The sequence below is a fragment of the Hemitrygon akajei genome, chromosome 11 (genome assembly GCF_048418815.1).
Source record: "Hemitrygon akajei chromosome 11, sHemAka1.3, whole genome shotgun sequence".
Lineage (NCBI taxonomy): Eukaryota > Metazoa > Chordata > Chondrichthyes > Myliobatiformes > Dasyatidae > Hemitrygon > Hemitrygon akajei.
Window position 1 is genome coordinate 23436219 of NC_133134.1, and position 15095 is coordinate 23451313.

Genomic DNA, 15095 nt, shown 5'->3' on the forward strand with positions numbered 1-15095 from the left:
GGAAAAATTTTCGTAAAAGCAAAAATCCTCTTTGTAACGTGAAAACAGGTTACTAATGAAGGTCTTTTGTAAAAGCGAAGTGGCGTAAAGTGAACATTCATAAAACGGGGGACGCCTGTATTCGGGTCACCTTTCTCTCTCTCACTGGTGAGGAGAGCTTGTTGCCGATTCTTGAGCCTGAAAACTAGGAAAAAGTGTTGCGGCAGACTTTAATACCATAATCAGCAAGTTGCTTATCTTTGTTGGTCTCTCCTCTTGCTGTGAAAGGAGAACACCTCTCTGTCCGTTTATTAGGGAGAGAGAGCCCGTGGTGTGTTGAAATCCCGGGTGAATAATTAGTTTTTGTTACACTGTTGATCATGGTCTTTCGTGGGGGCTTTGCTATCGCTTCCTTGGTGGGTGGAGGGTGCTGATGCTTTTTTTTAAACTGAAGCGGGGGGGGGTTTGTTGCTTTGTTGCTGCTTGTGTATGGGAGGGGTGAGTAGGGGTCTTTGGAGTTGTAACATTTTACTGTCAGTCATTCTTTAGGGCACTTCTGTTTTTGTGGATGTCTGCAAAGAACAAGAATTTCCAGTTGTATATTGTATACATTCTGATATTAAGTGAAACTATTAAACTATTAAGAATCCAAATTTTGATCATATTTGTAAAGGAATAGACAGACATTTCTGGCCGAGACTCTTCATCCTTGGTGAAGGAGGGTCTCGGCTTGTGTGTTTATTTCCACAGATGCTGCCCAACCTGCTGAGTTCTTCCAGCATTTTGTATGTATTGCTTTGAACTTCCAGCATCTGCAGAATTTCTCGTGTTTGCGATTATTTTTTGTTAGTTCAGCCTCATGGTACTAGAGTTTGACATTCCAATTCCTAGTACAACTCTCTCATGATTTCACCACCCTGTTCTTTACCATTGAGAGAGCCAGGCCTCGTATACATTGGTCTTTGGAGTGGGGTCTTCTTACAGACCAGCATTAAGGCAGAAATCTTACTCAGGCCTGACAGATTGCTCCTCTGTCTACCTTTACAAATAAAATTTAAAGAAAAGGTCATAAATTTTGTTTATGGCCTCCAGAAGCTACCTGAAGAATCATTGTTTCAGACACAAAATAGAGCAATGCTCCCCTCGCCTGCTCCTCTGAACTGTAGTGGAGTTCCTGCTGCCTGGCCTGGCGAGTTCCTCCAGCATTTTGTGTGTGATCCTTTTACTTCATCTCTTGAAGAAAAGGCCAAATCCATTCACAAGAACAGCTGCATACAAATCCATGCTGAACTTGTACCACAATCTATTCTTAATCATATGCGAACACCAATATCATTACAATATACATTGCTACATTGAGTGAAACACATATCATTAAGCTACTGAGAAAGAAATAGGCCAAGTTATTGGAAAATGGGTGGAAGATGACTAGATGAGGCATAAACCCCAGCACCAAGCAGCTAATGACCCATTTCTGTTCTGTAAATTCTAATTAATATCTTCTGTATCCTTTTAATTAATAAGGGGCTTTTTAATTCACCTAGAGAATAATTACAAGTATTCAGAATGCAGAGGCTCAGAGACACGTATCATAATAGTACATAATAATATCTTACAGTTGTAGCCAGTTATGCCTTTCACTGTTTTCAGCTGTGCACAAGAGATATTAAAACTGTCCCATCAAATGCACATGGACCAGAGAACGCACAGACTCCTTGGGAAGCTGTAATACTTGTTCATAAGGATGATTAACACCTCCCATTGCGTTACTCAAGTACTGAGTTGTGCACATGCAAAGCCCAATATGAAACACTTATTCAGTTCCCTAGTGTATTCACCATGTATGAGATTATATTAATTGGCAATAATACAGTACTATTGTTTCTTCGCTCAGCTAAATCCATTGCAGTAGATCTGATATGAAATCTTTATTGACTATTCCCTTTGCATTCTCTGATCATCCTGTCATTATATCCTTGGCTACAATATATCCAATTATTCAGACATGATGCTTTCAGGCAGAAAACTTATTTGCCTTATTTGTTTCTAATTGCTTTATGCAACAGTCAAACCATGTTTTATTTAACTCAGTAATACCAGAAGTAAAATAAAACTCACCCTTTGGTCTGACTATACATCTGAAAGTTCATTATTAATCCATTGCAAGTTTAAACACATAACTCAGATTCTTCACACTCAATTTATAAGCATTTGACTAAATCAATTTTCAGAAGGAGAGAAGCTTTAAAATAGTTAACTTCTATCAACTCTACATTTCTTTTCATTCACATCTATTAAAATCAAAGAGGAAAGTCTAAGCTATTATATTTTATCTGCATACTTGCATCTTCGTCAGGCAGCTTGGATAAACCATATTCAATGTACATTCACTAAATAAACTTCAAGTGATTAATCATAACAATTCAACAAAAGTGTCAAGCCAGAAGAAATCTTAATGTTCCCAGCTCCAGAGAAAGAAGGATGAAGCGTTAAAACAGATGGGTTGATATGACTAAACAGCATTTACCTTTTTCTCCATGGTTGGCGATGACTGTGGTAACACAGAAAACAGCCACAACAGCAGCAACAGCATAGCACAGAGAGCAGGACGAGAAGAACACAATTAATTCACACAGTTCAAAGGTCACAAACCAGCACAACACACAGCCAGCTGGCTACCAGCAAGAAAAGCCCCAACGTCACAGACAAAGAAAAAGCAAGCATTGCATAAACAATATTCTACAGCACAATGAGAGCATGAGTGTAGATATGCCAAGTCACAGATATCAGCTTTGATTTAGCAGGGCAAATGCTAAAACTTTAACTCTTACTATTGATTGTTTTAAAAGTTAATCAACAAACGCAGCATAGAGATAGCAAAATGCCTTCTTTCGTATTCATTAATTCAGGACATATTCAGCCAATTTTAGTTAGTAAAAGTGTTAATGTTACATGATCAACCTTCAGTGTGTAAATTTTACATCCTTTTGGTTTACTGCTACGAGACACAATAGGAATGTACTTAATCTTCCGCTTCCCTATTAACCAGCAGTGACATCGGTGGAATTGACCAAAACAGTAAAAAAAATAAAAGTGTCAGTTATCAAGGATTTTCTGTACTTACTTGGCATATCTACTGGAAGTCAGCACAAATTCAACAACACCCTAAATGCTACTCTTTTGTCTGCACCTACTGGACTCAAGATATCAATGCTGAATTTTTTGCAAGTAATTAGATATATCAGCCTTTTCACATCATGGCAAAGGGTGAGACCCGTGAAACTCTCCCAAAAGAGGAGATTTTGCACGCTAATTTTACATTTCAATGGATTACAGGGAACTAAAGGATAAAGAAAGGAATGATAGAATTACTGCGGACTATCCCAAGGATTATCAGACACAAACTTGGCACTAACATTATATTGGTGTCCAGCCCAATAATTTCAAGACGATAGTGACCTATGTAATTATCTGGAATTTTTCAGTAATAACATCACACAAGCAGAAGTTGTGGGGTTTCAGTGGAAAGCAAAAGCCCCCCCAACATTAAGCCGCAGATAGGTTTAGTTGGGGTGTGGAAAAAGTTCACAAAATTCCCTAGGAAACCATTTTAAAACTTGTCCTTTCTTGTTAAATATTGGTTAATATAGCCCTACACAATAGCAGTCACTCCAGTTTCCAATATAATTCACTCCCGTAAAGCAGTTCAGAGATGTTTTAATCGAGAAAGTTTTAAAACAAGTTAATCAAACAACATACCCTTCAGCTAAATCTTCAGCAGTACCTGACACTCAGAGATAAACACTTCTGTGGGCTTAATCAGCTTCACCTCATTTGAATGTTAAATTTACCTCAGCATATCAGTCATTGATCCAATGAGTGTCATCAGCTGCATCACAGTGAAGTTTACTCATGCAGATAAATCAAACTCACATACTCTTTGTTTTCAATTAAATTATGTCTCCAAATCTGAATGACATTTTGCTATTGAGATATATCTGCAATTCAGACCAGCGTAAGATCTGTGATAAAAAATTTCTAAAAGGGAGGCTGTGGGAACAGCTGCATATTCTTCCAATTGAATCATATTGTTACTCGGGGGACAAAATAGTATAGATATTAGGACCTTCAATGATTGATGTTGGCTCCAGCACTTCGCATGACCGGCTTATGCATGCTGAGCTACCGCATTCAATCCTGAAATTTGTCTTTTTCAGAAAGTACCTACTACTGTGCGAAACGCTTAATATCAATTCCAGGATGATTCCTTGGAGTATTCACTTAATTGTTTAAAACTTGAATATTACCCAAGCTGACATCTTAGAATTTTAAAATGCCTCTAGTTAATGTGATCAAAATAATGCATACACTGGAGTTTAATTAAATGCTTTGGGTAATCAAATGGAAAATAAATTTGTACTCTCTCCCCCACACCACAAGAAATGTGTTACATTGTTACATTACTTTCAAATCATACCTTCTATTCTTAAACACATTAAATATTATTCCTACCATCGTGCCTTCCTGTTTATTAGCGTTTGCGCGCATGTTCTCTAAATCTTTGGAAATATATTCCATGCTCTAGGAAAACTAGTTATAACTTTTAATTTTCTGCCATGAAAAAGACTCATTCCTTTGTAGAGGACAATGAAGAAACTGTTGGAAAACAATTCCTTTCATGTGAAGGTGACAGGAGTAAAGGCCCCACCTATTAAGGAAAAGGAGAGGGATGAACTTGAGGGACAACTAAACTAGGCTACAACAGATGAAGAACTGAGACATCATTTAAAATCAGGTATCTGCATGGAAGCAGGAAGATCAATTCAGTAAAGACGAGTTGGGAATTGGCATCACTGGCGATGAAACTCAGTCCAGCAGTGAAGCCTAACCATATCAGTAAAGGAACATTCAGTGTCAGCTCAGAAAACAGACTGGGCAACCAAGCAGTTCAATAAAGAAATATACCGCTATTACCTAGCACTGAGTCACAGAGACTAGAAAATTCTATCATTTGCTTTCTGCCCTATACTGAGTAAAAATAAAGGGTGTAGTGTGACAACTAAATTACGTCCGACTCTGGGATACAACTGAGTCAGAAGGTTGAGTGTCAAGCCCCACTCCAGCAACGAAAGACACAAAATCCAGGCTGAAAATATGGTGCAATCATCAGGAAATCAGAATGGAGCTGGCGCCTATCAAATACGGAGATGTTAAATTGAGGCTTCCATCTGCGTTCTGGGAGATGTTGCACAAAACTCAACGGTACAATTTGAGGAAGAGCCCTAAGCTCTGGGATTGAATCTTTAACCACCTCTTCCTTGTTTTCTTTCTTTAAGAGAACTCTGTAAGCCTCTCGGTTCTGCCCCAATGTTCCCCTTTGTGACTAAGTTCCAAACTGAGATTTCTTCTTCAAAAGGAAAAACTTGACAGGCGTCACTTAAATTCAGGGCCTCCCTGTATTACAGATGATCTGACATATGTCAATGCATCTAACGATGCATTTTAAACCATTCTCAAGATAGTAATTATTTACTTATAGATACAGTACAGAACAGGCCCTTCCGACCAATGTGCCACACCACCCAGCGGCTCATCAATTTTGTCCTAGCCTAATCACAGGACAATTTACAATGTCCAATTAACATACTAATCAGTAAGTGTTTGAATTGTGGGAGAAAACCAGAGCACCGGGAGGAGACCCAAACGCTCATGGAAAGAACGTGCAAATTTTCTTATGGAGGATGCCAGAATTGAACTCCGACACCCCAAGCTATAATACATTCATGCTAACCACTGCACTACCATGGTGTGCTTTTTAAATAAGAATAATAAAATGCTTTGTGGCATTCATTAATGACTGTATGCTGTACTTTTCCCATGAGCTTAATTGTGGGTGAATACTCAATAAAATTAAATTATAAAAAGTGTAAGCGCCATGGTTACTATAGAAAAGAAACGTTTCTGACTTTAAAGAGAAATCAGCTTACAAACATTTCTCAGGAATGGAACCTTTACATAGCCCAGGGACTGCATCTACATGCTTTGATGCTGTTCAAGTCAACATAGCCAAAACTAATTATCTGTAGACATATTACATTTCAGTTTACAGCAACTTGCTGTAATTTTGTTGTCTTTTTTTCTTGCATTACAGTAGTAACTACAGTTCAAAATGAACATAATTTGCAGAAAACCCTAACATTTCCTTTTAGAATCAGATTTAGCATCAATGGCATGTGTCATGAAATTTGTTCACTAACCAGCAGCAGTTCAATGATAATATAGTAAAAAAATAAATTACAGCAAGGATATATGTGTGTATTGAATCACTGAATTAAAAACAGTGCAAAAACAGAAATAGCATAAAATCAAAAAAAAAAGTGAGATGGTGTCATGGTTTCAATGTCCATTTAGAAATTCGATGACAGAGGGGAAGAAGTTGTTCCTGAATCATTGAGTCTGTGCCTTCACAGGTCTGTGTACCTCCTTCCTGGTGGTAGCAATGAGAAGAGGGCATGTCCTGGGTGATGGGAGTCCTGAATAATGGACACCAGCTTTCTGAGGCACCACTCCTTGAAGATGTCTTGGATACTACAGAGGCTAGTACCCATGATTAAGCTGACTAATTTTACAACTTTCTTGGCTTCTTTTGATCCTGTGCAGTAGCCCCTCCCCCATACACAAGACAGAAACCAAGTTCCAAATTTTGATGAAATTTTTTCAAAGAATCTTTACCACTTGAAAGGCCTCAATGGGAAACCTGAGGCTAGGAATGAGATACACATTTCTCTTTCGCCTTTTTATCCAGAGCCCAGAAATGAGAAACTGGCCGCGGTTTCTATTTCTGGAGGCTATTTAGTCATTACAACAACAGCAGGATGACCACACAATTGAATTTGTGCCGAACACACAATTTATGTGTTATTATGGTTAGGGGTTTGCATCTCCAATATACATGACAGACTGTGTTGCTTCCCCGTTGCCCAACAAAGACTAAAGCCCCTACCACCACTTCAATGGGCATTTTGGCATTTAAAATATTATAACCAGGACAGGAACTTGTAGTAAAAAGTGGGAATTAAGAAGCCAAATGATAACTTGGGCTGTACTGCAAGGAAAATGCATTATATGAGTAAGGATATCTGTGATGAGATGGCCAGCTAATGAATAAAGCTTGCGTAAGACAAACCCATGTTCTCTGCTAAGAAGAATAAGAGATGCTCTCCTTAAAAAGCATAATTCTCTGAGAGAATACTTCTTCTGGCCTGTGAATCTGGAAACAAGAGGCTATGATTCAATTATTTTCATACTGGGAGGCAGAATTTCCTCATTCAAAAAGTTCTGAATCTTCAAAATCTTAAACTCTGGATGTTCAGTCCGTTTACCCCAGGCTACGACAGACTTTTGGACTCAAAGAGGAAGAGGTTGGAAACAGAAAGCCGAGAATGGGATCAATCCACAATCCAGGTACCCAAAATTGGTGAAGTCATGGATATTGAGGGAAGAGGTCAAATGATACAGCAAGACATACATCATTTTAATCCAGAAAAGTACAAGGTGTGGTATTTTAGGATGTCAAATGCAAGAGGAAAGCATGCAGATAACAGCATGACTCCTGGGAGCACTGATGTACCGGGATTTTGGGGCGAAAGTGCATTGCACCCTGAAAATGACAACATACGTGGTTAGGCTAGGAAAGGCTGTATACAGCATACTTGCCTTCACCAGTCGAAACATTGAGTCTAAATGTTGGCAAGTAACATTGCAGCTGTATAAAATTTTGATTCAGCCACATTTGGAAGATCACATACAGCTCTAGCTATTGCATTAAGTTCAAAGTAAATTTATTATCGAAGTACATATATGTCACCGTATACAACACAGAATTATTTTCTTGTGGGCATACTCAATAAATTCATAATGGAATAATAACCATAATAGAATCATTGAAAGACCTCACCAACTGGGCATTCAATCAGTGTGCAAAAGACAACAAACTGTGCAAATACAAAAAGAAAAATAACAACAGTAAATAAATAAATAAATAGATAGATAGATAAATAAATAAGCAATAAATATCAAGAACATGAGATGAAGAGGCCTAGAAAGTGAGACCTGTTTAGTAATGGGGCAAGTAAAGTTGAGTCAAGTTATCACCTGTGGTTCAAGTGCCCGATGATTGAGAGGTAATAATTGTTCCTGAATCTGGTGGTGTGATTCCTGAGGCTCCTGTATCTTCTTCCTAATGGCAGCAGTAGGAAGAGAGCATGGCCTGGGTGGCAGGGGTCCCCGACGATGGGCGCTGCTTTCTTGTGATGACGCTCCATGTGCTCAACGATAGGGAGGACCTTACCTATAATGGACTGGGCTACATCCACTACTTTTTGTAGGATTTTCCATTCAAGGGCATGGATGTTTCCATACCAGGCTGTGATGCAGTCAATCAATACACTCTCCACCACACATCTATAAAAGTTTATCAAACTTTTGGCTGTCATGGCGAATCTTTGCAAACTCCTAAGGAAATAGAGCCACTGCCATACTTTCTCCATAATTGCACTCACGCGCTGGGCTCAGGACAGATCCTCTGAAATGATAACACCAAAGATATTTAAATTGTGGACCCTCTCCACCTCTGACCCTCCAAAGAGGACTGGCTCATGGACCTCTGGTTTTCTCCTCCTAAGGATAATAATCAGCTCCTTGATCTTGCCGATATTGAATGAGAGATCATTGTTGTGGCACCAGTCAGCCAGATGTTCAGTCTTCTCCCTTTTGCTCATTTGTGATCACCTTTGATTTGGCCGACAACAGTCGTGTCATCAGCGAACTTGAATATGGCACTGAAGCTAAGGCACACAGTCACAAGTGTGAAGTGGGTGAAGTGTGAAGTGCAAAGAGGGTAGAGCATGGAGATAAACACACAGTCTCGTGGTGCACCCATGCTGATGGAGATTGTGGAGATGTCATTGCCAATCCGATCTGACTGGAGTCTGCAAGTGACAAAGTCAAGGAATCAATTGCACAAGAAGGTATTGAGGCCTAGGTCTTGAAGCAATAAAGAGCATCCTGATGTATGCATCTTTGCTGTCCAGATACAGTATTCCAGAGTTGAGTGAAGAGCCAGTGAGATGGCATCTGCCATGGACTTGTGCCAGTAGACAAATTAGAGCAGATCCAAGTTTCTTCTTAGGCAGGAGTTGAAATGTTTCATCACCAACCTCTCAAAACACTTCATTACAGTGGATGCAAGTGCTGCTGGATGGTAGTCACTGAGGCAGGTTACCACGTTCTTCATAGGCACTGGTATAACAAAGCCTGCTTAAAGCAGGTGGTTACTTCAGACTGCCGAAGCAAGAGGTTAAAGATCTCAGTGAACACTCCAGCCAATTGATCAGCATTGCAGGAAGGATGTGAAGGCCTTGGAGAGGGTGCAGAAGAGGGTCACCAGAATACTGCTTGGTTTAAGAGTGTATAATGAGAGATTGAACATACTTGGACTGCTTTCTGGAGCACAGGCTGAAGAATAATTGGACAAAAATGTAAAAACTTACGAGAGGCATAGATAGGTTAGACAGAATCTACATGCATCTCTCTCAGGATGGAAATATCAAATAATGGAGGAAAGCTTTAAGAGAAGATTCAGAAAGCATAAAGGAGATTTGCAAGGAAAGTTTGTTGTTTGAAAAAACGAGAATGGTAGATGTTGGGAAGGGGCTACCAGAAAAAGTGGTAGGAGCAGATATGGCAGCAGTGTATTGGATGCATTTAGACAGGTAAGGAATAGAGACAGCAACAGCAGACTCCAGCATCTTATTCGCTTGCATCTCCATGTAAAAGAGGAATAAAGACAATGTGCAGGCAGATGGGATTAATTACATGTGGCGCATCACAGGACCTATTTCTGTGTTGTATTGTTCTATTCACATTGAATAATAGAACCTCGTAGGACCAACACCATTTATCTGCAACTGCATTCTAATATTATTAACTCACTTGTTTATTTATATGGAATCAACTACTCCCAATATATTAACTTAGTCAATGAACAGGAATATTTGTGTAATACTGTTCAAGAAAAGTGTATATCTATGCACTAGCTCAAAACCATTTAAATAGAATGGATGGAGCCCCATCTCATTAACTTCCTCGCTGCATAACGACACCCTGCCTCTGTTCATTAATACCTTACAACAGGCTATGACCACGAACCTAGCATACTGATACTGGCATTACTCCTGTTCCTTTGTGGCAGTATCTCAGCTCTTTTTAAAATCAATCACCAAATACTGTATACCTAGTAATTAGCCTCTGCTTTGATTCAGGCTTAACAACTTCATGTTTACAATCTCTAGTTCCAAATAATCTTCTAGCATTCAGACAACCCAGGTCTCTCTGCTTTGATCCCACTTAATCACAAGTTTGAATCTATTGCCTAGACTGTTGCCCAGTCAAGGATTCTCCTACATTTCAGGGAAATTTATTCTCCTACATTTATCCTCCTACATTTCAGGGAAATTTATTGAGTTTGGCTGCCAAGTGTTGAAATGAAACCAGCATAGTCAGTCAACTTCCAATGTCACCTTAATGCCCAAGTGCCAAATTGGAAATCCATCACACTAGTGCTAAAATAGTCCATCTAAAGTTCCACTTTGATCCTGGAAGTATAATTGCATATTTTCCTATACAATCCTAATAGAGCAATGACACTGAAGGTGATGCAATTACTTGACCTTGGCAGAATACTGATGCAACATTCTTTCTGCAACGAAACAAGGCTACCGCACTCTGCAAATGATGGTACTGTGCACAAGTTCCCTTGCTCACTGAACTAAAAGCATTGAAAAAATATGACGTGATAACATCACATTACAAACCACACATTTCCAGTTACATTTTACTGACTGAACAGTTAATCAGCTAGACATGGGTATCTTCACAAAGCTGCCAGTGCAGTTAAAATATAAATTATATCATTTTTAAGCCACTCTGTGCAGACAAACCACCACCTGCAACCTATCACAACAAAACAGCTGGCTTAAGACAATGCTTACTTGTTCCTGCCAGTCATCGTTCCGTCTGACTGGGCATTTCCCCCAACTTGGTGCAGCTTGGACCGTTCTATGTGTTCCACGTAAGTTTGTATCATCTGCAAAGTGGAAGAATAGTCACATAGAACAGAGGAAGATTAATTCTGATATCCCAATGAATCATTTGAACACTCCATCTCCGTAGCATATAGTGGTATATCTTGTCAGGGTCTTGGCATGATGAATAAACCTCAAGAAACTGGGTGAGTTCCTGGAAGTAACAAAAGCTTTTGGTCTTATCGTTAGCACATATTGCACATTACCTTTTAAAAATACTAGAGGACAGCAAATTTTACATTTTTCTATCCATTCTCCCATCTATAACAAGTGTTCCCAACCTGAGGTCCACAGACCCCTCAGTTAATGGTAAGGCTCCATGGTATAAAAAGATTGGGAACTCTTGATCCATTACATAAAATGGTGCAGCATCAAGTTTTATTCATTTTTATATCCAAGATCTTGCACAGCAGATTTCATACCTTACATTATCGTACAAGATAATAAAACAAAGTTGGATTGAATAGTTTGGAAAAGTTATGGGAATGACATGCTGTAATACAAACTAATAGGAAGACAAATAGAATTCATATCCATTTTATAATCAGTTGACGACACTGGCCATATTATCATGGGAGGGTAGGGAATAGAGCTTACAACATAAATGTACTATCATGAAAAATTAAAAGGCTGAATGAACCTGACAGAGCCAAATATAACAACAAAATGGAGGGTTGTCATGTGATAGAGCTGGTATCCAGCAATTCAATGCTACAATTTTATATATGCTTTGATATTCAAAATCAATTGGCTGTAGAAGGTCATTTGAAAAGTTGCTTAACTATGTTATTTTTTTAAAATCCTGTAAACATTCAGCAGATCAGGCAAAATCTATAGAAAGAGAGTTGACATTTCAGTGAGGTGACCCATAATCAGGACTAAGGAAAGTTGAAAACCAAACACAAGTTCTCATATTATTTTCTCCGATTTTCTTATGTCGGAGAAACAGGCCATTTGGCCAAGTGAGTCTGCCAACTATCAGAATAATCCCCTCAATCTTATCCCACCACTTATTTCTCTATAACCTATTCTCCATCACATGACCATCAACTCTTCTCAATTTCCCTGTCATCCAGCTTCACTGGAGAACATTGGCAACATGTTTCTGAGGAATTGGTACACTCAGAAGAAATCCACACAGTCACAGGGAGAATCACTCTTGTTCTCTCCACCCTTTGCTCTTCTCTGCAATGTAAAACATGTTTGATTTCTAACTTTTCTCAATTCAATGAAATGTCTTCTCTTTGAAACACTTATTTCACCACAGATGATTTGCTGAGTATTTACAGATATTTCCATTTTTATTTCAGATTTTCAGCATCTGCAGCTTTTTTCTCAATCATGCCTCCTCCTCGTTGCTGAGTCAAAGGTTGGGTAAATGAAATCAGCAGCAAGGTATCAATCATTTTATCAAATTGAGCAGAACAAGCAAGATGAAAGGAGACAACATATAAAACATGAGGAAGAACAGGAGCTATTCAGCCCATGAGCCAGTTCTATTATTCAGAAAAACTATGGCTGACCTGATCTTTCACTAATGAACCCCCAAAAGCTTTCAATCTGCTATTGCACAAAACCTACCTCAATTTTGTAAGAGTTTAATGACTCTCATCCCCCCAGAGAGTAGAGTATTCCACAGATCCACAACTCCGAGAGGGAAAAAAAAAACCTTTTCATTGCAATCTTATCCTGAGGTTAGGCCCCTTGGTCCTTGAGCAACCACCAAAAAGAATATTTCAGAACATCATGAAGGTCGGCAGAGTTGAGTGCACCTACTCTAGCAAGTTCTCCTGGAATCTAAACTGCCTCTCGTGCTTCTAAATTTAGAAGAGCACTGACTCAATCTTTCTGGATCAAGGTTTTGATAAACTCAGCAGAAAGTAAACTGGGAAAAATTGACAGGTAGTTACAAGAGCAGACTGACCCTACCAGCCGATGACTTACAATAGATCAATCTGAATAAGTAACTTGGGCTCTCAAACCTGGACCAGAAAACATTCAAGCCTACATAAAGGAACACCCAATAAGTAAGATGGAAATAAAGGTACATACAATGACTACAAAAATCTAAGGTTATGGTCTCAACACTCTACAGAAAGCACAACGTGTAAACCTGTTTCAGCACCTCACAAAGAAATGAAGGGTACTCACTATCACTCTCACTCTTCCCGCTGTTCTAAATTGACTCAATGCCGATCGAATTTCGAACACATAATGAAAATAAATTTACTCCAGCAAAATAGCAGGAATACTAGCAATGTTTTCAAGGTATCCTGGGGCAAATTAACTTCTGAATTGAATTAAATTGACTTTATTTCTTACATCCTTCACATACATGACTAAAAACCTTTACATTACATCCCCATCTAAATGTGCAATGTATAATAATTTATAATAAATAGAACAGTCAACGTAATATAGCGTACACTCAAATCAGCGGGAGTTTATCAGTCTGATGGTCTGGTGGAAGAAGCTGTCCCGGCTGTCCTATGCCCATATCAGAGTATAAAGCAAGATCATTACAATCTAAAATAAAAACTATTTGATTTTCTGTTTCACATGTAATCAAATGCAATACTGAATATCCTTTTCAAGTCTGAAGATAACCTTGACAAGCATAATTAGACACAATATTTTGTGCATCAACAGGATAATTTTTTTCATTTTTACTCCAAACGTAATCTTGTAGAACAGACTGACCACCTATTATTGAACACAGCTAGTTTTCATTTTGTGGTAAAGAATGGAACGAAAAACACATTGGATAGGCTCTACAAACATCCGGTGATCTTCACAACACTGAAAATGAAACTCCATTCCCAAGTGCTTCAAATAGGAATAGTAGGTTACACTGTTCATCTCTTTCTACACAAAAATGTCAAGGACAACCTTCAGTCATTATCACATCCTTAAAACCACCTGCAATCTGACAGATTGATAATTTAACTTGTTACAAATTCTACCTCTCGATAGGAGGGATAAATGAGCTATTAAGGTCTCTTACCTCCGTATGTCTCAGATGTAAAGCATTATATTCCTTCTTCATCTCTGCCTCCCTCTCTTCCAGTCTGGTAACTGTAACAGTAGTACATAGCTGAATAAGACGTGCATCAATAAATCTAACTAAGTCAAACTAAATCTAGGACTGTATACAGAAATTTAAGAATTATACTCATGATGAGTGAAAAACAATAAACAGAAGCTGAATTTATTTGTTTAACGCAGAAGGCAGCCAATTAGGTCCACATCAGCTCCCAGCAGAGCCATAACATCAGTTCAATTTCCTTCTTATTTCATTGGAAATTTCTCTCAATCATAATCCCATATCCATAAACTCCCCCGATTCTATTGCAATTAATCTACCACTAACGAAAATTACAGTGGCCAATTAAACTATCAGTACATTCTTACTGAACATTCCCAAACCGAAAGCCGTGGATGAACCAGGAGGTACATCGTCTGCTGAAAGCTAGATCTGTGGCATTCAAATCTGACAACCCAGGCCTGTACCCGAAAACCAGGTATGATTTGCGGAGGGCTATTTCAAAGGCAAAGAGACAATTTTGAATGAGGTTAGAGGCGATATCGGATGCACGGCAACTCTGGCAGGGTTTGCAAGACATTACTTCCTACAAAGTGAAACCCAATAGCATGAATGGCAGCGATGCTTCACTACCAGATGAACTCAACACCTTCTATGCATGCTGCTTTGAAAGGGAGAACACAACTACAGCTATGAAGATCCCTACTGCACCTGATGACCCTGTGATCTCCATCTTAGAGGCTGATGTTAGGCTGTCTTTAAAGAGAGTGAACCCTCGCAAGGCGGAAGGTGCCGATGGAGTACCTGGTAAGGGTCTGAAAACCTGTGCCAACCAACTAGCGGGAGTATTCAAGGACATTTTCAACCTCTCACTGCTATGGGCAGAAGTTCCCACTTGCTTCAAAAAGCAACAATTATACCAGTGCCTA

General features: G+C 38.9%; 1 protein-coding gene across 19 annotated transcripts in view; it reads right to left on the bottom strand.

Moving 5' to 3' along the window:
• The window catches only part of mapk8ip3 (mitogen-activated protein kinase 8 interacting protein 3), a 198221-nt gene that overhangs the window by 142720 nt on the left and 40406 nt on the right, over window positions 1-15095 (bottom strand). For 11 of the 19 annotated variants that reach the window (XM_073060414.1, XM_073060423.1, XM_073060409.1 and 8 more), the window contains exons 3-5: window positions 14128-14198; window positions 11031-11125; window positions 2507-2530 (exon numbers count right to left, since the gene is read on the bottom strand). In XM_073060414.1, coding sequence (XP_072916515.1) covers window positions 2507-2530; window positions 11031-11125; window positions 14128-14198 — 190 coding nt within the window. The remainder of the gene's footprint in view (window positions 1-2506; window positions 2531-11030; window positions 11126-14127; window positions 14199-15095) is intronic. The other 8 variants (XM_073060424.1, XM_073060425.1, XM_073060422.1 and 5 more) reach the window with 1 other exon arrangement.